Consider the following 27115-nt stretch of genomic DNA (forward strand, 5'->3'; position numbering starts at 1 on the left):
AACTGAGTTTATTCAGTGCTTTAGAGATTATTATATATTTATAGAGCGATTCACAATATCACCATAATACAGAATTATTACATACATATAACATTAAACATGTTCAAATTATAAATTCCATGTTTTATTAGTCTTGTTTTATCTTATTATAACATTTTAACAAACACATTTGCAATTGCATTTGATATTAGCCTGAAATAAATATTTTTTGTTAAATAATATATGATATTTTATAATGATATGAAATATATATTTAATATATATACTTATTTCTGTATAATAATTATATATTTTATTTAAGAGACAACAAATGTTTAAAAGAATTCTAACCTTATGTTTGTTTCGATTTTTTGATTATTTGTTTATGTTTATATTTTGTTTCATGTGTCAAATTTGTCAAATTTCGACCATTTCCAACTTTGTATTCGTTATTTTTGGTATAATATTCGTTGAATTTTGTTTACTATATTCTATAGTAAGTGAAAAAGCACGGATGCTCTTTGAATGGTCTATTAAATTTACTTAGTAAGTTAAGCTTACTAAATAAGCAGTGGAAATGTACTATTACATACATTTGTTTTGTACGTACGAACACACAAGACAAAGTTCACATGCAATGTAATCGCAGCCTAATTACTTGCTGAAAACGTAACGAATACGTAAATATGGGCCGCCAAAATCTTAATCAGCTGTTGTTAGCTTAAGTTCAATTTGCCGGTGAACGAATTACAATGAATTGTTAACAGCAAAATAACAATAATAATGAATTATATATAGTTCGATATATATACATATATAATATATATATGTATATACTCTATATAGTTAGAGTATATGAGAATTGATGAATTAAACGTGGCTTATATTTGACGTTTAAACGACTTCAAATCTATATGAACAAGATGGAAATATAACTAATTTATATGTTCAAAATGTCGTTATGAAGGAAATTCGAATGTTCGTTTCGTATTAGTTTATATATATTACTTTATAAGCACGAAGTTATAAATAATTTTAAATTCTATATGTTATATCATTTTCGAGGAAATTGCATTATGCAAATATGTGCATAGATAAAATTTGGATGACGAAATAGTTGAAAAGATTTCGTGGCCAAATTTTCAACCACCAACAAAAAGCTTGCATGCGTACAGTGACGTTTTCGCTTTTATACATTTGCAAAATTTTGCTTTTCAAATAATAGAGTAAAATGACATATGTATGTACATACATATGTTTCTATATTCTATTGTTTAAAAATTTATTACGGTTCTATTTTGTATGTATATAATAACCGCGTGTCGAATATTGAAAGCCGTAACTTAATCGACAGTTATATTTCATAAGAGCTTTAAACTTTTTACGTTCAATTCCTTCCTTATTATGACGTTATAATACAACGTAAGCTCTACAAAGCCGTTGTGCCAAAATTTGTAATATTTAACCGCTTCAATAGAAATTTCAAAAATGTAATTCATAATTGATTTTATTTAAAGTAGTAGCTTTACAAATATGTCTTGCCAATGTTATTTGATCTTGTGCATTGGAAAAATAGAGTAATTAAAGAAAATTTAGGAATCTTGTTAATTGATTTATTGTATCAATTAAAAATAGTGCGCGTGTAGTTAATCTACTAAGCTGCCAAAATGTCGTTTACTTCTATAAAATATATATGTACATATGTAGAAAAACATAAACATAAAAACATACAATACATAACATGTTAACATTAAATTACAGATTGCACTGAGAAGCTATGGCAAACCTCCCCACTGCTGCTATGCCACATGCGCTCTTCAACCGCTAAGCGTGCACGTTGTTTTCGCAGATGAGTAATGACAACACCACAAAAAGTGCAAACGCTTCGACTGCGAAACCAATGCTTTAGTTGAAATGTGTTGCTGTCAATGTTCGGACGTCTGCGCTGCCTTCCAAAGTACATAGCCGCGGTTTAATTACACGAACATAAATGAAATAATAGCTTACATGTTAGATAGTGGGTTTCCTAAAATAAACGCGTCAACTAATTTTAAATTTTAAATTTCAAATAAAAACATTTTGCATAAAATTTCGAATTTTTAAATACAAAAGTACCAAAATACAAAAATACAAAAATTTAAAAAAAAATCTAATTGGATAAAAATGGGTGAAAAATATAGTAATGGTGTAACGACTAGTTTGGTTGACTTGTCGCGAAGTGTTGCTGATAAAAAAAATGTTAAATCAACCGGTGGTGCTGGCCTTGAAAGTGAAGACGATATCGACGAAAAAATTGTCTTGAAGAGAAAATTAACGCTCATAAACGGTGTTGCTATCATTGTTGGTACTATAATTGGTTCCGGTATATTTATAGCACCAACAGGTGTCCTTATATATGCAGAGTAAGTACGCAAATTGTTTCTTATTATTTATTTCTAAGCAAATGCGTGGTCTCTTATAAACAATAGTTTATGATTAATAATTGCAAACAATTTAAACGAAATCCTGTGAACCAAGTGAAATTTATTTTGAAAACTTGTAACAATTACAGAGGTTTTCCATATAAATTTAGTCATATATAAAACAAATACGACTTGTTTAATAATCTACTACTTTCATATCAATAATACTTGTACGGAATATAGAACATTATGTATAGGACATTATGCCTTCATTACTTGTTATGCCCATATATGTATGTTATAGAGTTCATATTAAACATTAATCATATAATAACTATTAAATGGTAGACCTTTGTCTAAAATTTATTGATGTAGAGAATTTGGATAACAGACTTTGTTTGTCCGATCTTAATTTTATAACTTAAAGTGATTAAACTATAAGAAAAGTACCAACCGAATCTAATATCAGGAGTGGTCAAGTATATGTCTCGCAGCGACTCATTTCCACAGATAACTAACACTCGCCTAACCCTCTTTTAATGACACAGAAAAATGGTCACCTACCTATCCCATATATGGTATAGAGTTCATATTCATCTTTATTTATATCATAACTATTAAATGGTTGACCTTTATCTAACAATAATTGATGTAGAGAATTTGAATAACAGATTTTGTTTGTCCGATTTTAATTTTAACCAAAAGTGAATTAAACCATAAAAAAAATATCGACTGAATCTAACTTCAGAAATGGTCGAGTATACGTTCTCCAGCGACTCATCTCCACAAACAACTAACACTCGCTTAACCCTCTTTAATGACACAGAAAAATGGTCACCTACCTAACTAACCTGGAACACAAAAAAATCTAGATATTTTTCTCGAAACCTTTATATCATTGGCTAACTAAAAGATGAAAGAAGAAAAATTAAATAAAGCTGCGATTATATTGTAAAAAGTCAAATTTACTCTTTTGGGTAATGATTAAAATGCATATTATGCAGATAGTCATATGAGTATTGCCCATTTCGTACTTTTATTACTTCTTTTATACTTCTTGGTTGTGCCTAAATTTAGAAGGATATGTATGTTCACTAACAATTGTTCATCAAAAATGATCAGCAGCAAAACACTCAGAAGCTGTAAAAATGTTAATTTATTATTATATTTTATTATAATAATTGTTAATAATATTTACAAAATTATACTTACTTACTTAATTAGTTGGTCATTATAGAGATGAGTCGTCTTTGGTTGCGTCGAAGAGCCTCACACCAAACTAGCAAAATCACTGAATTTTTATGCGCTTAACTACATCAATGTCGTGGTGTAGTTCATGCAGCTCATTGTTCCATCTAAGTCGATACTCGTCTCCAATGCGTAAGGGACCATTGATCTTTCTCTCGAATACTTCCAACGCCTTCTCATCGCTTTTGGTGATTGTCCAAGTTTCTGCACCATACAGCAGGACAGGCATGATAAGAGCATGATTACCTACTTATAGCAATATACGCTGGTTCCCAAATTAACAAAGTCTTTCATTCAGGAGATTTGAGCTCGAATTATTGTTTAGGCTAAACTAATCACACGACAAGGAGTCACCCTGGCTGAAACCTCGTTTGGTATCAAATGGCTCGGAGAGGTTCTTACCGATTTTAACGGAGTTGATGGTGTTGCTCAACGTCATTTTACATAGCCGTATAAGTTTTGCTGGGATACCAAATTCAGACAAAACGACTTAGAGAGTGCTTCTAGTCGTAGTGTCAAAAACGGGTTTGAAGTCGACAAATAGGTACTCACATCTCTTTATTTCTTTCTTTTTGCGACTGAAAAGACGTTTCTCTGCTCTTCTCGTTTGCCGATATCGTTCTTTAGCAACGTGACACCCTTGGTCGTACCAGCTGTTTCTTTGTGAATGGTGATAGCCAATCACCTCTTCTGCAGCGATACGCATACAGTTGTAGATATGGTTTCATTGTATGACTTAAAAAATATGTTTGTAATCAAATATATTTCAGAATTACAAAACTCTTCTTTCAGTGCCTATTTCATTATTTAGAACAAAGCTTAGCATTTGCAAAGGATGTGACTGGAAGTTTACACCATCCATATACAGAAGACAATCTGTACACTAGACTGTACTATCTTATTGCAACAGTGTAGATCAAGATCTTCCGTCATATAACTACCAATAACGTCTCTTATATCTTCTTGAGAAGGGCATACCTTTGTAGTCAAATATAACACATCAATTCCTTAGCTTAGTGGTTACCTGAAATGTCATATCAATAGCAACGATTCTTTTTTACAAAACCTAAGTAAATATGAAATAATTATGGATAGAACAGATATATTCAAAGAATAAAAAAACAGCAACAAAAATTCTTTTTACTCTTGTTAATTCATATCGATTCGGTTAAATGATTTTATTATTTTAAGAGTTTAATCATTAGGCGCTTAAGAGAAAACAATAACTGTTTCAGTGCCATATAATCTTTTAAATAAGAGGCTTTCTCTTACCTAATCAAGGTAGAACTCATTAAGTTGCTTTAAATTCTTAAAAACAGACTTGACAGTTGAGTCAAGAATTCTTAAAAATCGAGTTCAAAAAGAATCCTAGAAGTACGATATTGGTGAGAAATGAGGGTTATAAAGACTGGTTTGCATTAAAACAGGAAGACAAAGGGACATTCAAATATCCAATACTTTATATTACCTTCAATATCATCTCTAACGCATTACAAACATCTCAACAAACATAGTATACTCTTTTCATACTACACATATGGTATAATATATATTGTTAAAAACATATTTTTAATTGAAGAGAAGAATTTACGATGATAGTAAACTTATAGTGCGAAGATCCGAGACAAGCAAACTATTCAATATATTACAATTAAAATTAATTTTAAATTTAAAAATTAACCACTAATACGCGTTAAACAATAAGGTAATTTAGAAATTTTAGAATATTTTTCCGAAAATTGTTAAAAATGCTCTGAATTGATTTTTATATAAAGAATTCATTTCTACTTGTTATATAGCAAAACTAAATCATATGATTGATTTAAAGCCAGAAGATCTTTTTGTGGCGCTATTTGATCTATGCCCTTAAATTAACAACGGTTGTAGCCTTGGATGAAAACATCAAGAATGTTAATCTTGAGATACAATTTTAAATTTTCGCAAAAATCGTGAAAGTGTCATTTTCCAAAATGTAGAAAATCGTTCGAAATACTTTTTAAACATGACTGTTATAAAATTTTCATTGAATAAAAAATATTTTCATCATTTGCCTAAATTATGCTTTATGCACCGCCAAACCGAACATTGTCCGACTCCCTAACATTAATATGTAGTATACGAACTAAAACACTTCCTCTTCGGCGACACTTATTCCTTCTCGGAACCGCTTTCGGAACCGTCTATAAAATCACTTCGAGGAGGGTCTCTTTTATGTTGCCATTTTAAGCTGCGTTCTTTTGATTTTCGGTCTGGGTCCAGACCTCCATTTTTTCACCGCATTTTCTTGATGTCTGCACTATTTATTATTCTAGTTCCTGGTTCTCCTTTCTAGGTCTAATTTCTTTGTTTTGAGAACTTGAATCACATAAGTGCATAAACTATGTTTGATGTCTTCCAATTGGAAAGCCTACTCTTCCTAAACAAATACCGTAACTAGTCCTTCTGAAAATTGTAAAAAGAGTACTATGCTTTGTCAGAAGTTTTGTTTGTTTTTAATTTAAATGTATTTATCCCAATATTCTATTATTACAACAACACAATCTGCTTTGTAATTGCAGTGTTGCTAATTTATTTACGGTAGTGATATTACTTTGGTTTTATAATAATAGTATATTTTAGATTTTCATCTATTATAACTCCTGAATAAATAAATAAATATAAGCTCATGTTTGTTGAAATTGTCTCCTCGTTATACTAGTCGAGATAAATCACACCCAGAGATAAAATTTAATAAGCGATAATGATACGGATATAGATGTATTTTCATTTTGATAAAAACGATAATACAGATTTTTTCTAAACGTTTGCTTAATTTTAACAAATACCGATCTATAAAAGTTTTTATTTGCAAATGCAATCGGGACTGCAAGATACTTGTAAAAGTTTATAATTTCACAAAAGCATTTCTTTGTCAATCTGCCAGAAGTATTATATCATTTTATTATATAATAGAAGTATTATATAATATAGTATTATATAATTTATAACTTATGATATAGTATTATAATCTATTATTGTAATAAAATTCAAGAGAATTGCGCTTTCCTGGTCCTATTGAGCATGAACCAAAATTATTGGATCTTTCTTTAGTAGATATGTATCATTAGTGAATTTGAATATTAGTAAATGTATGTGTGTGCATATGAGAAGGTTCTGAAAAAATCGTTCTCACCGAATTGAACTTCTGGAGCATGGCACTAGTTGTTAGTTATATTAAGGTATAAATCTTATTTATATATTAATAAGTTATTCCATGATATTCCATTTGATACTTTATCTTTCAAAAACAAAACATGTGAGAAAAGAAATTATTATAATTTAATAACACAAAGAGAGATTTGTACGCAAAATGGTTCCTCTTAAATAAAAGAAAATGATGATTGTACCGTAAAGATATTAGCCCTTTAGGAGGTAAGCTGTCCGCTAACTTTTGGTTAGCAAACCAAATGTCCCCTTTAATATTTCTTACAACTGCTGTGATGAAATTAAAGACAGCGTTTCATATCTATTTTGTCACTGTCCGGTGCATGCATAACGTAGAATCAGGACCTCGTGTTTGAGATCATTATTGAAAGTTTGAAACCCTTAGAGTTTTATACGGCAATACAATGGATGTTAAAGGTTGCTTTGTGGGTCTCTAGTAATGTTATAGCAATAACATTTTAACTTTTTTCGTATAAGCAAGCAAAGTTGATTTTAATTGAGGTTTTTATTATTTTCTGTTTAAAATTTTATTTTATTTATGGTGCACTACCATGTAAGTATATGTTATATTTACAGTTGTTACCAGTTTTTGCTCAACTTTTCATTGAGCAATTTAGCCAAGAGTTTGGTCAAACTTAAAAGCACTTTGATGGAAAATGGCAAATGCTTTGTTAGATTTTTGAAAGAGATTCAAACTAATCTTAAATAAATTTATGGTTAAAGTAATCTCTAAATCAATAATAATACATGCAAAATAAAGTTGCATATATTTTTTCTGCTCGCACTAAACAAACTTATTTAATTATTGGCATATTGCATATCTGTATCAAATATTCAATTAAATATCTGAAGCTCCGTTGCATTGCCACAATGCCTTCGTGTGCTTGTCATTTATAACATAAATTTCTGCAAAAATTATTAAATGAAAAATCAAATATCAAATATCAATTATAAAATAATTCTCGTTTTTCCGTTTTTAATTCTTAACAAAGTCAACGACACTTGTAATTTTGCCTTACCCAACTCTGTGAACGCCTTTCGATATATGCACGTTTCTTCATTCTTCAATTAATTGAGATACTGCTTACTTAGCAATTACTAAAATGATATATTGTAATTTGAAGTTTCTTACAACGTGATAATGATCATCATCAACATAAACGCTTCAGTAAATATACATAGACATACATACTTGTAGTCGAATTTAATTTTGCAATACTTGGGCCTGGACCCACTTAGGTATATATATATCTATATCAGCAATGACTAACAAATCATTTATGACTTTAAATATTGACACACGTACTCGTATCTCTTATGTATGTATGTTTAATTTTGATTAATATTTATATATGTATATAAATATGTAATATTTTTTTTGTTTTATCATTTTGCGTACACAGATCAGTTGGTACATCGCTTTTGATTTGGGCAGCTTGTGGTATACTTTCGACAATTGGTGCTCTTTGTTATGCAGAATTGGGTACCAGTATCACGCGATCGGGTGGTGATTATGCTTATTTACTCGTTGCATTTGGACCATTAGTCGGATTTTTGCGTTTATGGATTGCACTTCTTATCATTCGGCCAACCACACAGGTAAATATATACAAATATATACAAATATACAGCTATCTATATACCGCGTGCCCTGTATCGAAATGGTTAACCGAGATACATGTTGTAAAATAAAATTCAACTCGAAGAAAAGATTTTAATCATTGAAATTTTAAATGCACAAAAACAAGATGCAAGTAATATTCATTCATCAAGACTAGTTATCTCTAAAATATAAATTTTAAACGCAACATTCCATCTTTCGGCTTCTAAAATATTTTCGTAACAGATTTGTTTTTATATTTGAAAGGAAAAAAAAAGATTATTATTATTTATTTATTATATTGAGTCTAAAATATTTAATTCAATTTAGTTGACACCTTAAATGGAGTTTCTGGAATATTTAAACTTATGTCTTACCTATTTAAATGAGATGTAGATATATTCACAAAACTGAAATGGGTTTCTAATAACTATAGGTTGGATGAATTGTCTATAAAATTGCACACAACTCTTTATAACATCAACCTCCGTGGATATATGCAGCCTTATCCTATTTATATCTGTGCAGGATAAGGCTATGCCTAAATAAAAAACTCGATCCAATGATTGCTCTCGGAATTGTGATTATGTGGCATTTGCCAGAAGATATCTGTCCTTTGTATGTTGCAACTATGTTTCCAACTAAAAGGTATATTCAATAGCCCCAATATAGGTGTGGGAAATGCTTAATATTACTCATTATATTAAGACGAAAGTAGTTTCAATGGGTTATATTTTTTAAAGCCTATAGTGAACTTCATCTCACATGAGACGGATTGTAAATGTGACCTATCATTTACCATGCCCTCAACCGAGATTACTACTAATTATTGTTTCGCATACAAATACATTCTATCAAGTAAGGTTATTGTACTTATTATATTAAAAACTACATGTGTTATAAGAGGTAACAATAATATACTTTAAGAGGATTCGCAAATCCACAAATGTTTTGTACATGTTTAGTGACACCGTGTTTTGAGAAAACGTGTTGGAAGAGGGTTATCTGAATGAAGATGTTGGAACAAAAGTTTTATATAGTGGCCTTTATAAATAAAGCAGAATATGATCGGTTGACTTAGAAACTAATAATCCATGATGCTAAAAATCCGGCAATGTTATAGTATTCTGTTCCATTGAAAATCTTTAATAATAGTATTATCAGCACATATGTCCACTCTAACTGGGTGTAAAACCATCAAATAATATAACAGTAATACATTTGTTCATTAATTTAGTTTATTGGTATAAATATGTTAATATATTATATACCATATATGAAATAAAATACTCATTTAATATTTTAATATTTTTATTACCTTTTATTCAAGACTAAAACTTCAGTTCAGTTTATATACTCTATATTTTTAATAAATAGAGGGACCATATTATAATTAAATGAGATAGAAAGAATTTTTCCAATCTTTAATCAATTTTCAATAAATTCTAATAAAAAATACTTTTGGCGAAGAATTTAAAACCATAAAACATTAGCCTTGACTTTGGGTGAAATTATCTGCGAATTCTGATTCAATAAAAAAAATCTTCATGTTTATTTTTATCCAACGGGTTTGCTATTGTCTTTTCTATTTTAAGGATTTTTTTAATTGATTTGTGGTTTCCACTGAAAACTTATAAAGACTTTAATTAAAACATACATTGTGTTCTCTTCGTAAAGTCAACCGATCCGTCAATTCGCATTAAATCAATTAAGTTGTGCTTAAGTGAGTTGTATTCGTGTAGATATATTTGTAAAAATTTGATAAGCAATAATGAAATCGAAAATACAAAAACAAAAAAGTTTTTTTTTATTTTTAAATATCAGATAATTTTGATTGAATTAAACTTGAACCAATTTCATTGACAATATTTTGCTACCCGCTTTTTATACTCAAATGCATCTTAATAAAAATGTGTATTAAGCTTCACAGATGTTTGTAATAGCGTGGAGAGTTCCAAAATTCCATAAAGTATATATTTATATATATTTGTAAAGTGGATGGTGAAGTGGATGGAAAACGGACTCCTGCTCTAAAAAAGCTAAGAAAGCCGTTTTAATTTCATATTCAACGTTATTGTGGGTAGAAGGATGGACATAGTTGAACCAACCGGACTTATTAACAAATGCAAGTGTCTGTCCAATACTAATGTTAGAAATATTGCCGAGTGTGTTAAAGAGTGGGGTGCCTAATAGCTTAAGCCTGGTTGTGGACAAGCCTGGACATAGATATATACTTGTGTTTAAGCTCAGCTTTACGAAATTGATTGATATAATGTAGATGAATGAAATTTTGCTTGTAAACGTTTTTAAAACAAACTTTAAATATATTTGAAAAAAGCAAAAAAATGATGACTATTTTTCTCTAGCTGATATATAAATGAACAGAGCATAATTTACTGCATGATTTATAACAGCAGTTAACCGAATCATATGAAGGCCTTTCACTTATATTATTACTGTATGGTTTTACATGAGCGGTTAGAGTGAAAATCAGTCTGGTTCAGCAAAACTTCCGTGAGTGCTCTTAAACGAATCGATATAAATGTTAAACCCTAGTGATTATTACACAAACTATTAATTACCCCTTTTTTGGTATCTTAATAGGAATTTCTTGGAGTCATTTCTCTAACAAAGGCTGTTGTTTTCTATATATTCAAGAACATTTTTTGCAACTACAGAGTCTCACACTGCGGCTTTATTATATTTGAACTATTTTATATTCTGCACTATTCTACCATAGGATGGAGATCATTTTGGGATCTTGTTAGATCTTTTTTCTACAATTCAAAATTTCCGACAGTATTGACAGTGGCGGAGTGACAGTTATTAAAAATTGATGGATTAATACTTGCTTGAGACAAATAAATTTTACAGGTTGAAAATTCGTATATCTCAGCTGCAGTTTTTGTGGGTCAGAAAATGAACCAAGAAATAATTTATAAATTAATTGTTTTAATCATCTTTTCATCAAAAACAATAGAATATTTCAATCCTAATAATGAACTAAACTATGCGAAAAGTGTTATGAAAATCTGTTTCTCTTTCAATTAGGAGATTTGATATAGTATATCGAAACATAATGGATAATGCTTATCTTTAAATTCGTATACTTTATCATAACTATCTAATGTTATATTAGACGCATTTGCATTTGCATCTCACGCAGTGTCCACAAGATTTGTAATAAAACTACATGTGTAAGGGGTATTGAATGAAATCATCAATAAATCAGCACTCTCAATTTTTTCTCAATTATGTGTGGGTCATTTAGAGTAGAGACTAAATCCATCCCGCCGAATTTAGGTAATTTAATAGGTCTTTCGTCTTCACCGTTGAACAGTCTAATAAACTATCAAAGAAGTATCTTTCTAAGAACCTATATCTTCTGGACGCCAAAACTGGGTACTCACGAGAAAATGTATTATGGTTTCTTTCTCCCGCGGGCTTTCACAATTTCTGCAGTGAGGATTATGAGGAATGCGCAGTATCTCTGCGTTAGTTCCTACACACCAAGAACGTTCCTTACTTTATAGTTTTGATGATTTCTTGGTTTCTTCTTTTATGGTTTCTTTCTCCCGCGGGCTTCCACAACTTCTGCAGTGAGGATTATGAGGAATGCGCAGTTTCTCTGCGTGAGTTTCTTCACACCAAGAACGTTCCTTACTTTATAGTTTTGATGATTTCTTGGTTTCTTCTTTTATGGTTTCTTTCTCCCGCGGGCTTCCACAACTTCTGCAGTGAGGATTATGAGGAATGCGCAGTTTCTCTGCGTGAGTTTCTTCACACCAAGGAGGTTCCTTACTTTATAGTTTTGATGATTTCTTGGTTTCTTCTTTTATGGTTTCTTTCTCCCGCGGGCTTCCACAACTTCTGCAGTGAGGATTATGAGGAATGCGCAGTTTCTCTGCGTGAGTTTCTTCACACCAAGGAGGTTCCTTACTTTATAGTTTTGATGATTTCTATGAAGATTATATTTTCATTTTATTAATGAAAATTGAATATTAGACATTGTACTATGAACTCGTACAACATAAATATTTTTATTTTCCTTTCGTGGTTAATTTCTTAAAATTAGAAATCCATAAAATTATATTTTATATAGCTGTTTTTGCTGTGAAATACGCAAAAAGTGCTGTAATTCGAATACTCGCGGCTGCATTTATCATTTATCTGACATAAGCATAAACGTAAAATAGTGAATAAACAAATATTTTGTATAAAATTGTAGTTCAAGTTACTTATAAAAAAATTTATCACTTTTCATATGAAAATGTTTAGACTATTTTATATTTATTTTAATTACAGACAATTGTCGCTTTAACCTTTGCTGAATATGCTGCCAAACCATTCTTTGAGGATTGCACACCACCAGAATCAGTCATTAAAATTTTAGCTGCAGTTTGTTTATGTGAGAATAAAATTTTCCTGATATTTATACATCTAGACAGACGCATTTGTATATTTATCTAAATATTTATAATAAATGTTTTTGCGTATTTTTAGGTTTACTAACTGCTGTTAATTGCCTCTCCGTAAAATGGTCTATGAAGGTTCAAGATGTTTTCACAGCTGGCAAATTACTTGCACTCGTTATGATAATACTGGCCGGTATCTACTACATGTGCACTGGCAAATTGGAGAATTTTGATAACTTGTGGGAGGGGAATTACAGCATTGAAGCTATAGGTTATGCATTTTATAATGGACTATTTGCTTTTGGTGGTTGGAATTATTTAAATTTTGTTGTTGGAGAATTACAAGATCCTTACAAGTAAGTAAATTTAAAACCCTCTATTACGTTAACATATATTTAACTATTGTAAATTAAATATCTATATTTTTTTATATGAAAAAAATAATACTTATAATACTAAATTATAGCGTTAAAGATGACCAAGTCCATTTACCCACATATAATTATTTTATTATTAATTATTCAAAATCAAATTTGTATAAATATTTAGAGTTAGTGTATGTGTAAGATTTGTAGAGATTTAATATGGTATATGTCCTGAATTAATGAATCTACTATGTGGAAACAATCTATATACATGTAACTGAAAAGCAGGGATATGGTTAAAGATACCTTTGTCTTTAAAAAATCTAGCATGTTAAACAATGACTCAAGAGTATATTAACTTTAACTTTAAGTTATTTAAAAAAATTCTTTGATTTTGTTGTATTTATTTAAAAACCATATTATCTTCTAATAATATATTAAAATTATTATTTAGTGCATTTTATCTTTTGATAATATACGTTTTGCAATCTAATAAAGAATTAGTTTGACTAAACTTTTCAAATCATAATTTGATATCTTTCTATTTTGAACATATTTTTGATGACTTCTCCTATATAGTCTCTACTGCTCTACTGCCCACAAAACTTAAGTCTCTTGAAGCTATACTTCAAATTGTCTACAATAATTTCTATAAGCAGTGCATTTTCGCATACCCAACACAATTATTGAAAATTTTGTATTTAATTTAGAAGGTAATGCAACAATAAGGCTTGCATACGTTAATTAGTAATGCTCACCCCTTCCGTAACAGTTTTTGCACATTTGGGTTTGTAATAGCATTTGATATACAATATAATGTCACACAATTCCTTACGTTTTCTTACTTGATATACCCATGCATATAGGTACAAATATTCTTATGATTCTTATCATATGCAATGTGCCAAGCAATGCGCATCCATAAGCAACTAATAAATATCACCAACAACTTTTGTTTAAACTGATATGGTTTTTTGTAAACAAAAAATCCATTTTTTTTATAAATTTAGGATAGATGTTTCTATTAGCGATGGTCCACTCACAACATACCAGTAGCAAGCAATAGCCAACTTTTATTGGTTTAAAATTACTTTACATATGTAGGTATTTTATTATATTGATAAATAAAACTCAATTCCATATATTGTTTCAGACTTATACCAAATTTAATTGTAAAGAAATGTTATATTTAATAAAATATATTAAATCAAAATAACTTTCATTTATGTATTGATTTTGCATGCAATACTCCGAATAAGTTGATATCGCTCTATTACACTTTAGTACCAACAGTAATGAAAAGCATTTTATGTACATTATCTGTAATGTATTCTATATTGCATATACATAGGTATATAATATATTATCAATTGCATTATTAGAAAATGCTATGTAATGCGGAACCACCTTTGATGGTTTAACGACTAAACTACTTGTAATGTAAACACAATTACTTTTAATAAGCTTTCAATACTCTATACTGGTCAGCTGTTAAATCGCCTGTGATTTGCTTGACTGAAATTATAAATATTAGAATTTTCCATAAATATTTTAATAAGTGTTTATTTTTTTATAGGCTAATTGGTCAAAACTTTTTTATTATTGTTGTTAAAAATAAAAACAAAAATTAAGAATTCACAATTTGTTTTTTCAATAATTTTTATTTTTCTTCGATATTTCGACTTTAGTCTAAAGTCATCATCAGGAAACTAAAACATTATATTCAAATACTAAACCACTTATAATACATAATGGTAGACAAAAGGATGTATTATGTATTATAAGTGGTTTAGTATTTGAATATAATGTTTTAGTTTCCTGATGATGACTTTAGACTAAAGTCGAAATATCGAAGAAAAATAAAAATTATTGAAAAAACAAATTGTGAATTCTTAATTTTTGTTTTTATTTTTAACAACAATAATAAAAAAGTTTTGACCAATTAGCCTATAAAAAAATAAACACTTTTTAAAATTATTTGGTCACAAAATTATTAACATATAAATATTTTAATAATATTTATTATCTTATGACGAAACAATTTTTTAATAAAGCGTTGTCACAAGCTAATTGGTCGATTTTTTATTATTGTTAAAAATAAAAATCAAGAAAATATAATTTGAATTATTTTACAATAATTTTTATTTAATTTTCGATCATTTAGTTTAAAGTCATCATCAGGAATCTAACAATGTTATATTAAAACACCAATCAACATGTTTAAATATATCATGGTGGACAAAAATATACATATATGTAGATACATGCATATGAAGAAAAGTGACCTACGCCAAGATAGCTTTGATGCTGGGCGCTTGAAAACGGAATTGAAACACGAAATTTTATTAATTTGTCAAAATTAACTAAATTTAAGTTTTACCATCAAATAAAAAATTTTATTTAGATAGAAAAATAAAAAATCTTTTATTTGGTATATATTTCATAATAACTAAGTCATTCAACAAAAAACAAACAATTTTCTTATAAAAACCGAAAAATCGTAAGCACAGTTCTTTCACATTATTTTTTTTAAATTGTCCATTTTTTACTAAAAAAAACTAATTAGTAAAAAACAAATGTGAACATCCACAGCGCCAAAGGCGGAGTAAAGTCAAGGCAGGAGGAAAAGCGCGATCTATTTTTCAAGTGCGAATATGACATTTGTATTTTTTACGCACATTTGCTGCAAATCAATCTAAAAAAAATTAATTAAAGAAAACTGTTATATGTATCAAAATGTACATGAAGCCCTTAAATTATTAAAAAACAACCAAACATATGCACCTGCAAGGCAATAAAACAAACTTTCTGTTGACTTAAAAATAAAAAAAATTGAGCTTGTGGAATTTGTGGAAAATCGTATTGAAAATAAATATCAATACTACTTAAATATTACTTATTTTAAAAACCTAAAAATGAGAAATATTGAGAAACATCACAAAACTTTCAAAACTTTTAAAACGTCACAAGAATAACTTACGTTTCTCATAAAAAACTGACTAAAAAAAGATCTTTTTTCAAGCTTACTTTACTGTAATCAATATAACCTCGTGTGCAAGAGAAGGATAGCAATGCAATACATTTTTCTTCAAAGATAAGGAAATTTTCTTTTTAAAAAGTAGGAAATCATCAAAATAGTGCACATAGATTTTGACAATTTTTTTTAAATTGTTTATTTTTCACCAAAAATCCAATTGTTTGAAAAAAAAACGCCCAAACTCATAGCGCCAATTGCGGTGGAAATTCAAGGCGGGAGGAGCAGCGGCATCTATATTTGAAGAGTGAATATGACGTTTATATATTTTACGCAGTTATTGCAAATTAATGAATTAGAAATTGAGTAGCAAAAGCGACTTTCCTATCTAAAAATTAAATAAAAATAACCTATAATAAGGATCAAATTGCATACGAATATCTTTCAAGAGAATAAAACAAACTTTCTATTAACATAAAATCTAGAAAAATTGTATTTGTCAAAGTTCCAGAAAATTGTATCAAACATAAAAATCATAATTCAAAAACACTTATTTGAAAAAAACTAAACGTTGACAAATGTTAATAAATATATCATAAAACATAATTGAAAAATATTAATAAAATATTTTATTCATATCATTAGAAATAAAAATAAATTAATCAATAATTTTTTGTAGAAGAGAGGGACCGCAATCATTTATGTATATCTCCATGATATTGAAGAAATTTCCTATTAATAGCGTAAAATTCAATAAAATCGTGCACTCAGTTTCTTTATAATTATATTTTAAAAAAGTATCTGCTTTTTTAATAAAAATCCAATTTTATTTGGTAATAAAGTAAATTAAGTCAAAGCGCCAAGTGCGGAATAAATACAAGGCAGGAGGGAAAGCGCGACCTGGTGTCTACCAAAAACACTTATCAGTGTTACAACCTTTTTCTTATTGGAAATGCATGCAATTTTTGTAATCCATTAACAATTATAGAAATCAAGTGGCGGTACTGTCTGGAGTTAATAAGTTAATATAAAAAAGAAGAATTAATTTTGTTACACTATAACTTTCGAAGCGTCAGATATAAAAACTTATTTAACACCTTATTGAAAACTTATTGATCCATAAATGGGTGATCTGTTATTGGGACATTGATATTTCTATGACCGCATATTGATATTGATAAATAAAGTAAATTTAAATTTAATGTTTTTTTATTGTTCTCTAATGAATTAAATACATATATATTTTGATATATTTGATGTTCTTCTGGATATCAGTTGATTATCATAACATTTAGTTTTAGAAAATGCATAAAAAGAATTGAAATAAAACAATTATATAAATGGATAAATCGTTGGTTTATAGTAAATATCCTATATCAAATTTATTATAATCAAATTTTATTACAAATATAACGATATAAGTATACTCTACTCAAATGACACTCATAAACACAGACACTCGACACCAAAATGATGCAACTGATTTATGAATCATTCACGAGTATTACGTCGGGAAAAATTTGTCAGTCATTGTATATTGTGCATATAATTTCCTACAAAAACAACCCCTAATTAAATGCACACATAATGTCTAAGAACACAAACAAAATATATAAATACAAACAAATCACACACACACACCAACGGTATAAAACTAAACACACACAAATTTTTTGCTTAGCAACAACAGCACTCACACAAAATCTTTACGAATGGCTGATCAAGTCATACATTTTAAATGAATACATTCATTGATTCTTACCACTTGAGTATATGAGTCGTTTGCCATTCATACGACTCTACTTAGAATAATTTCTGTGGCGAATATGAATACATATAAGTAGTGGATGAGAAAAACAATAATACTCATTTATATATGGTTTTTCATGTGTACTCTGAGTGTTAAAATTATGACTAGTTGCAGTTCTCTGGTCTATAGATATTTTTAAGAAAATACCTAAATATATTTAACAAAATTTGAAACAAGAATTTTTTGTAATTAGATATGAAATTAATGTGAATAAATTCATATATGAAGAAGCATTTCAAGTGTAATAACAGATATATATGCAAGTAATAGATTCTTACAAAAATAACTTTGACGTAGAAAATACAAGTTAATACTTATAAGTATCATTATTATTATTAATTCTGAATAATGGTATTTCATCATAAATTCGTATAGCAGCATCCATAACAGACTATTTATTGTCAGTTTTTCACGTGCATTGGGTGTATGCATCTATATGATCATTCAATTCTAATATTAAAATGTTTATCTTATAACAATGTATGTATGTGTTGAAAAAAGTATATATTAAGTTACTTTAAAATGAAGTGTCAGTGAAAAACAATTACTAGCTAAGATAAAGATGCATTCAAGGCGCTTCACAGAATATAAGCTCTAATCCTATAGAGTGTATATATAGAATTAGAGAAATTTATAAAATCACTTCTAAAATTTTATTGCCATGATTTCAAAATCAGTTAAAATGGAGGTTATTGCTTAAAAACTACAAACATCATATTTTCTATTGAAATATAGATTGCGCTTTCCCTCCTGCCTTTATTTTATTCCGCGATTGGCGCTGTGAATGTGGGTGTTTTTTTTTCAAACAATTGGATTATTGGTGAAAAATAAACAATTTAAAAAAAAAATTTTTTTTAAAAAGAAAATTTCCTTATCTTTGAAGAAAAATGTATTGCATTGCTATCCTTCTCTTGCACACGAGGTTATATTGATTACAGTAAAGTAAGCTTGAAAAATATCTATTTTTGATCAGTTTTTTATGAGAAACGTAAGTTATTCTTGTGACGTTTTAAAAGTTTTGAAAGTTTTGTGATGTTTCTCAATATTTCTCATTTTTAGGTTTTTAAAATAAGTAATATTTAAGTAGTATTGATATTTATTTTCAATACGATTTTCCACAAATTCCACAAGCTCAATTTTTTTTATTTTTAAGTCAACAGAAAGTTTGTTTTATTGCCTTGCAGGTGCATATGTTTGGTTGTTTTTTAATAATTTAAGGGCTTCATGTACATTTTGATACATATAACAGTTTTCTTTAATTAATTTTTTTTAGTTTGATTTGCAGCAAATGTGCGTAAAAAATACAAATCTCATATTCGCACTTGAAAAATAGATCGCGCTTTTCCTCCTGCCTTGACTTTACTCCGCATTTGGCGCTGTGGATGTTCACACTTGTTTTTCGTACTAATTATTTTTTTTCAGTAAAAAATTAACAATTTAAAAAAAAAATAATGTGAATAATGTAAATAACGTGAATGTGCGTACGTTTTTTTGATTTTCATTTTTTTGGAAAGGTAATTTGTTGATCTTTAAAAAAAAATGTTTTATGGCAATTGAATTTTTGCATTCGATGTTATATGGGTTAGGGTAAGGTGAAAAATGATAATTTTTTATTAGTTTTTTTAGAATAAAAATAAAATATTCGGTTGCTCCAGTCAATTATAGTCGATGATTGATCATAGAACATTTTTTGCGATGCAACGAAAAATAGCCGAACCATATCATTATCCGCTTAATTAAACACTATATTCCTCAATATACTTTATCAATATACCTTATATATAATCCACTAAAATAGATTAAAGAACTCTAAACTCGCTATATTCCTGCAAAAATGTCATGAAATCGATAAATATTGAATTCAATTTGTTTTTTTTTCTGTAGTTCTGGATTATTTACTACAAAGTCATTTAAAATGCAATAAATGCGAGTTCTTTCCGTTAAAGTACTTTGCACTTAAGCAAATTAATTTATACAGGCAGATATACTACTCCGCTTCTGTACACAAACAGAAGCGGATACATTGAAGGTTGGATAAATAAATACAAAAATCTCTGAAGATTTCGACCAATTGTTGATTGCCGGCTACGTTCACACACGCATACATTATTGAATGCTTGTGCGTCATTGGGATAAAATGCTTCCTAGACTGTTCACTGATATCAATATGAGAGCGCTTTCTTTAACGGCTTCTTTAAGTGACTTTGTTACGTTTTTGTCAGGGTATAAAGAAAACATAAATCATTAAGTTAAACAGTTCCAAGGACTTTTCAAAGGATGTCGAATATTTGTTCTGCTCTGTTGTGTTTGCTCTGTTGTCTTCTCTACATTTTAAGCATTTGAGTTGCATATTTTGATTGCGCCACTTGTGGGGAATACATCGACTACACCCACCAGTTGATTCAACATTTATTCTTATTTGATACGTAAGGTTTGACCTAAATTCGTTTTACTCTTAAGAGTTCTTCGAAATTTTTTCTTAGTTGCCTGTCGCAGAAAGCATGACTAGGAATTATTTGTTGTTTAATCTAAAATGTAAACTGAATTAAGTTGCGTCATTCAAAGAAAATTTCATGAAAATCTAATTAGAACAGATTTTTATTTCTGAATTCAAAAATAAAAGCAAAATTTATTATACTAAAGTTGAAATAAAAAAATTTGAATCAAGTATCTTTTCATTTTGGATATACTTACGGGTGTAAACTGTAGATTCTGCAAGGAGAATGAGGAGTCGACCACACATGTGTTGTTAGAACACCCTGTGGTAATATACATACGGAATAGGCTCCTGGGAATGTATATTCTTACGGAAGAGGCAATAATACTCCGTAAAGTAGGTTCTATACTACTTTAAATTGACGCAACATAACTTAGAGACCTATTCTAAACCCAGAAGGCGGAACAATAGATCAGTGCCAAATTCCCTAACAATAATAATAATCTTCTTTTAATTTTAATTTAATTAAAAAAATTCAAAACGCAATTTTATCCCAACTTAAGTATTTACAAATCACTTTTTTGGATATTAAAGGGAGCTTTTTTCAAAATTTCTAATAAAACACAGCTCATAATAATTTCGTATACTCTAGTTTGTTATGTAGGGTCTCTCTCTCATATATCTATTCTCTTTACACTAAAGCTGGTTCTACACAGTTTTACTGCAGTCTTTCTAGTTGTCATGTTTTGAAATATACAGATCGAAGAATTTTATGTTTAGTAATATATTCACATGCTAGGGTTTAAAGACAACCTTCTCTTTTTCAAGTTTTTTATATATATATATATCTTAGGAGTTTGGATTTCTTAAAGAAACAATATTTAAGAAACAATATTTCTTGAAATATAATTTAACAGCAATGCCGATCTGTAGAAATACGTGACCAACGTACTTATTATCTATTAACTTAATTTTTCATTTAGGAAAATTTTGTTGTGTAGTTTCGTTATCAGCTTTTCTGGCTCATTAAAATGTTAAACACTCGATAAAAGACATTAGTTAAAATTGTTTCGCAAATCACGTTTCTGATAAATGTTACATCCTCCGTGTATTTTGCAATTTGTTGGTTTTCATTTTAAAAATATTGTGTAAATGTGGTGCTAATGGAATTATCGAAAATTGATTCATTCTTGCTTTTTGTTCTTGCCTTACATATTTACTATTTCGATAACAAAATAATTGTAATTAGCTACACCAGATACTTTTCGGTATAGACATTTAAAAGCGATTTTTTCTTTCCTCAAACCCATTTCTTTTTATCTATGCGTATCTCCCCGTCAATCGTGTGTATATTTTACTTTGTTTTAAATTTTACTATTTCTGGCCTATTTAGTTAGCTATTTATTTATATCTGAATATAATAATTACTATAATAATTATAATAATGATCATAATAATAATAATTAATTATAATTATAATAATTATTTCCAATAATAAGACTTCTCTAACTGTACCGTTAAAAAAAAATTGAATTAAAACTATCTTTACGTATCTAGGTACGTACCCATCCAAAGTTAATTCTTTATACATGAAACGCTATAATTTATGATTAGTTTTGACTTAAAAAAAAATTATTTTTCAAACTGAGAAGGAATTTAATTCATGGACTTACAAATATCTTAACAACCTTTCGGTCAACTTGTTGTTATCATTAAACGTTACCCTAGTCTGTAACAACACTTCAGCATTTTTGTACTATTCAATCTGTGGAATATATTAAGTATAAACATTAATTATATGTTAGGTGCTACGATTTAAAGAACTGTTGTCACATCTGGCTCGGTTTTGGTTTACATATCCTTAATGAGGTTACTCTTGAATTTCGAGAAGCTTCTCTTTATGGCATATTTTTCACTTAACGCCCGCCACATTTTTGTGGTTATTATTGTAACTTCAAATTGATTCTTCAATTAAATGACTCTCTTCGACGCGTCCTAATAGCAAATGGGAATACTTCAAAGGGAGTGATACTTAATCATTGTTGGCTAAACAAGTCGTGGCAAAAAATATATCACACCGTCAGCCGATTTTTCTCTCATATATTCATATCAACTATTATAATTATATTACTACTACTAGATACTGCAGATAATACTACTATGTTAGCTGTACTTTTTATGTACCTGTCGCCCAGTACTTACTATTCACAGAGTCCTTGCACTCAACTGATAGTGACACAATATAAGACTAGTTTGAGTTATTTATTATCTATTTGAGTTCAGCATTTAACCTTAAATTCAGCAAAAACACAACAATCTATAATATGTATCCGAAGAAGTTGCTGGGAAATCAAATGACAAGCAGTATCGAATCAGGGCCTTGTTGATTCATGTTTCATTTAAATCCCAAATATGTTTGAGTGGCCAAGTGGCTATTGAAGCGTAAAACAGCCATATTCGGTTATATTTTTAAATTTATTACTACATTCATTACCTGTATCCTACATTCTGTGTTTTTGTCTGTTATTAGAAACAATCAAAATGCTTTATTATTGCATATCAAATAAAAGCCATTCTGAAATCAATTTCACTAGTTTTTCATTTTTTGCTACATCTGAAGTAAATTTGAGCCTTACCTCATGCTTCGATTATCATTTCAATACTAACACTAAAAGTACGTATTTATTCTGATGTGAAAACTCCACAGTTTCAAAGAATGGAACTGTAATCAATTTTAATAGGTCGATAAATATTTCCTAGTAATTCGAAGTAAAGAAACTTTATCGGACCACTTTATCAGTCTCTGTTATTATAGTGATTTTTGCAGGTGCGATGCTTGAAAACCATCGATAGTTAGGACACTTGAAAAGTATTTAAACCTCCTAAAATAGAAGGATTCGAATTTTTTAAGAGATTCAAATTTATCGTATATCGCCAATTCAATGAATTTCTTAACAAGTTATCACTTTCATTGCCAGCAAAAAGTGTTCTGACACAACTTTGATTAGGATATAATCATGTGTTCTAAAAAGTTTTTGATGGAGTATACGCCCATTAATTTCTAATATTTGCTCAATTTTTAATACCAACACGAAAAAAATTGTTTTTCTCCAAAAAACAATTTCTAAAAATGTTTTTTTTATTAAATAAATATTTTTCATTTATTTAGGAATTTGCCTCGAGCTATTTGGATTGCCATGCCATTGGTTACCGGAATTTATGTACTTGTAAATTTGGCATATTTTGCGGTCGTTTCAAAAACGGAAATGTTGAGTTCACTCGCTGTAGCTGTAACATTTGGTAATAGAGTGTTTGGACCGTTGGCTTTTTTAGTTCCGATATTTGTAGCCCTAAGCACTTTTGGAGGCGTTAATGGTATACTCTTTACCTCTGCTAGATTGTTTGCTACTGGCGCACAGGAAGGTCATTTACCAAAATTCTTTCAACTTTTCCACGTTAAACAACAAACTCCAATTCCATCATTAATATTCTCTGTAAGTACCATGATTCGTAAGTCATACACATATACATATAAGAAGGACACTACTCCATGCAACGGTTTTCTCTTTTCCTTGTAGTGCAAACGTTATCTTTAATGTCTTTATCTTTATTTTAGTTTTTATCCCTATCTTTATCTCTATTTTTATCTCTATCTCTAAGATTAAGATTAAGAATCCAATCTCAATTCCAATTCAAATCTAAATCTTAATCCCAATCCCAATCCCAATAATAATCTTAATCTTTATCTTTATGTTTGTAATTTATTTTAGAGATACTGCAAACCTTACACATTGCATATATTTTTGACCAGCCGTTTGTTTTAGCAAATTATTTTAAAATGTTTTTTATTATTACTATTATACCATATTATTATTATAGAATATATTATTTTTGTTAACAACCATTTACTTTTTCCTTTTTCAGTGTATCATGTCACTGCTGATGTTGCTCACTGCCAATGTTTATGAACTGATCAACTACTTCAGTTCCGTTTTATGGTTGTCTGTTGTGGCCAGTATTGCTGGAATGCTCTGGTTACGTAAAACTATGTTCGTATATTACTTTTTGTATTGATAATATCTAACAAATTAATTTTTTTTTCGCAGGCCAAATATACCACGTCCTATCAAAGTTAATTTAGCACTGCCAATCATTTTCATAATATGTTGCATTATTTTAGTGTTGATGCCTAGCTTCTACAATCCCACAAATCTACTTGTTGGTATAGGTATTACCTTGGCCGGCATACCATTCTATTATGTGTGCATTGCTTGGAAGGACAAACCTCAATGTTATGGCCGCTTATCTGGTGGTATGGTGAATTTCTGCAGAGCTATGTTCAATACTACAATCATTGAGGGTAACGAAGAAGTACAAAATAAGTAACAAACTCGAATTTCAAAGAAACCAAAAAAAAGCAGAACTATATCAACTATTTTAGTATGTAAAACCATAAAAGCTATGACTTAGATATTGCCTGATATTTTCAAATGATATTTCACACAACCTACATTCAAGTTCTTGCTTAACGTGGTCACTTTAATATTTTATATTAGGTGTATTCGGTTGTTCCGAAGTGTGGCAAAAACACCAAGTTGCATGCTTAAAGTCGCTAATATGTACGCAAAATAACACCACTACTCTCTCTATCTAATCGACTAGTTGTGAAGTGGCTTAACATCTTAGCGACTGTAGAAAAAACCAATTTAAAAATTATGAAATTGAAATATTTTAGAAATATACTAAATTATAGAAAAAAATTCTTCTGAAATATACAAAAATTCTTAAGAGTACATAAAGAAAGTATAATTGGAAAGCGCTTTAAATTTTTTTAACTTATTAGTTGCTAACAGGTTAATATTTATGCAGGCATAAATATTCCAAACAATTATTAATTTTGTTGGAAAAAGAAATTTTAAAATTTCTTGCATTCTTAACATTGCTTTTGGCTCATAATTCATTTTATTTTTCAATTTTATATTAATTATTTATTTTTATACAAGATATATATGTGTAGTTTGCATGTTTATTATGTGCACATTTGTACGATTTGGTCTTTGCGAAAAGCTAACATTTAACAGATTTTAACAGTGATGCCAAATTTCACTTAGAGACTTTAAGCAAGCGACTTGTTGTTTTTTGCCATACTTCGGAGCGGTCGAATACATCTATTATTAGAAAAGTAGCTTATGTTTATCGAGATCTACAAAGACAAGTATTTAGTTTAGTATTAAGATTATAATTTATATTAATTTTTGTATACATTTATATACACAAGTTTATATAATAGCTTTTTTAAATGTTCATATTAATATTTTTTAAAATGGCTTGCATTTATTTTGCTTGCGACATTTTTAGGGAATTTTTAATCTAATATTAAAAGAGTTACAAAAATTTTGAGTTAGAAAATAAAAGTTTAATTGTGAAGTGATCTAAAGTAATAGTTAGGCGTATATATATATCTATGTTTATTTATATATATACATATATAAGTATATATATACGTATATATTAAAGAATATAAAAATCTCAATGTAAATGTGCATTTTGTACATGTATTCTGAAATCAATCACGCTATATATCTCTCTACATGTAGTTATATATTTACTGAAGCAAAAGAATTAAAATTTATGCAAAATATTAATTCGTTTTTGAATTTATAATACTTATTTTAGTTTTATACTGTATGGAGTTTTTTAAACATATATCGTAATTCTACTTAATTACTTAATCGACATATTTTAATTAATTAAAACCACACTGAATGTGTTTTTTTTTCTTATGACTAACATTTTAAAATTATACTTTGTTCAGACAGTCAAATTTCCTTAATTTTGTAAAAATGAAATTAAGTTAATTTCGAAACTGTTTGTACCAAGTTAAGGAAATCATATGTTTTTTGTTCACAAATCGGATGTTAAAAATTACGTGCTTAAAATATCATTTGTATTTGTTAAATTTTAAACGTATATAAAAGTATTAGGCATTCAGTAGTTTTATTAGCTTTAGTCGAATTCAGGTATGTGAATATTATTGTATTATTTTTATTTTTAATTTATTAACAATCACAGTTTTTTCAGTTTTTACTTTCAAAATATTTTCCCGGTTTTATTGAAGTCAACTGTGACAGACAATTATTAAAAAAAAATTCATTTGAACTTTATCTATTCCTTAAAATTTATTTATCCTTAATTTCGCAGAAACGAAGATGAAATTAAAATTTTTGCGAAATTAAGGTGTGTCTGAACATAATATAAGACTACTTGAAAATTTACATTAAATATAAAATCGTGAGACAACTTTCCATTCGAGGGAACTTTTTCTGGAAACCACAATCATGACAATTAAAATAATCCGAAAAGGTTGACTAACAAAAATTTAAACAATAATAAAGTATCGGACAATACAAAATTAAGAAATGATTAGAAAATTCAATTAATGAGATATTACTCGTAAAGAAAACGCATTTGATTCATTATTCAAAAATTTATTTGTTTTACAGAAAAGAAGTATAAAAATAAAACTAATTTTCTAGAATTCCTGATATCAATAATATTCTATTTTATATCTCAAGGCGCTGTGACCATACAGTTATAGAAAATATTCAATCAAAATTATAAGTATATTTGTATAAGATACAAATTATACTTGAAAACACCTTTAAATCAAATAAGTTAATG

The 27115-nt window shown here is 28.6% G+C and overlaps 1 protein-coding gene across 3 annotated transcripts; it reads left to right on the forward strand.

Moving 5' to 3' along the window:
• Positions 1–851: 851 nt before the first annotated feature.
• On the forward strand, positions 852–26063 carry LOC119687098 (Y+L amino acid transporter 2). 3 transcript variants are annotated; one of them, XM_038101281.1, is made up of 8 exons: positions 852–957; positions 1741–2381; positions 8237–8432; positions 12739–12841; positions 12937–13204; positions 23604–23928; positions 24359–24483; positions 24541–26063. In XM_038101281.1, exons 2-8 carry the CDS (start codon positions 2143–2145, stop codon positions 24818–24820), a joined length of 1536 nt encoding a protein of 511 aa, XP_037957209.1. In that variant the 5' UTR covers positions 852–957; positions 1741–2142; the 3' UTR covers positions 24821–26063. The 3 variants fall into 3 exon arrangements, with proteins under 3 accessions (XP_037957209.1, XP_037957208.1, XP_037957210.1); XM_038101280.1 differs by lacking the exon at positions 852–957 and adding an exon at positions 1327–1469; XM_038101282.1 differs by lacking the exon at positions 852–957 and adding an exon at positions 1605–1674.
• The last annotated feature ends 1052 nt before the right edge of the window (positions 26064–27115 follow it).

Source organism: Teleopsis dalmanni, chromosome X (assembly GCF_002237135.1).
Source record: "Teleopsis dalmanni isolate 2A chromosome X, ASM223713v2, whole genome shotgun sequence".
In the NCBI taxonomy this organism is placed as follows: Eukaryota; Metazoa; Arthropoda; class Insecta; order Diptera; family Diopsidae; genus Teleopsis; species Teleopsis dalmanni.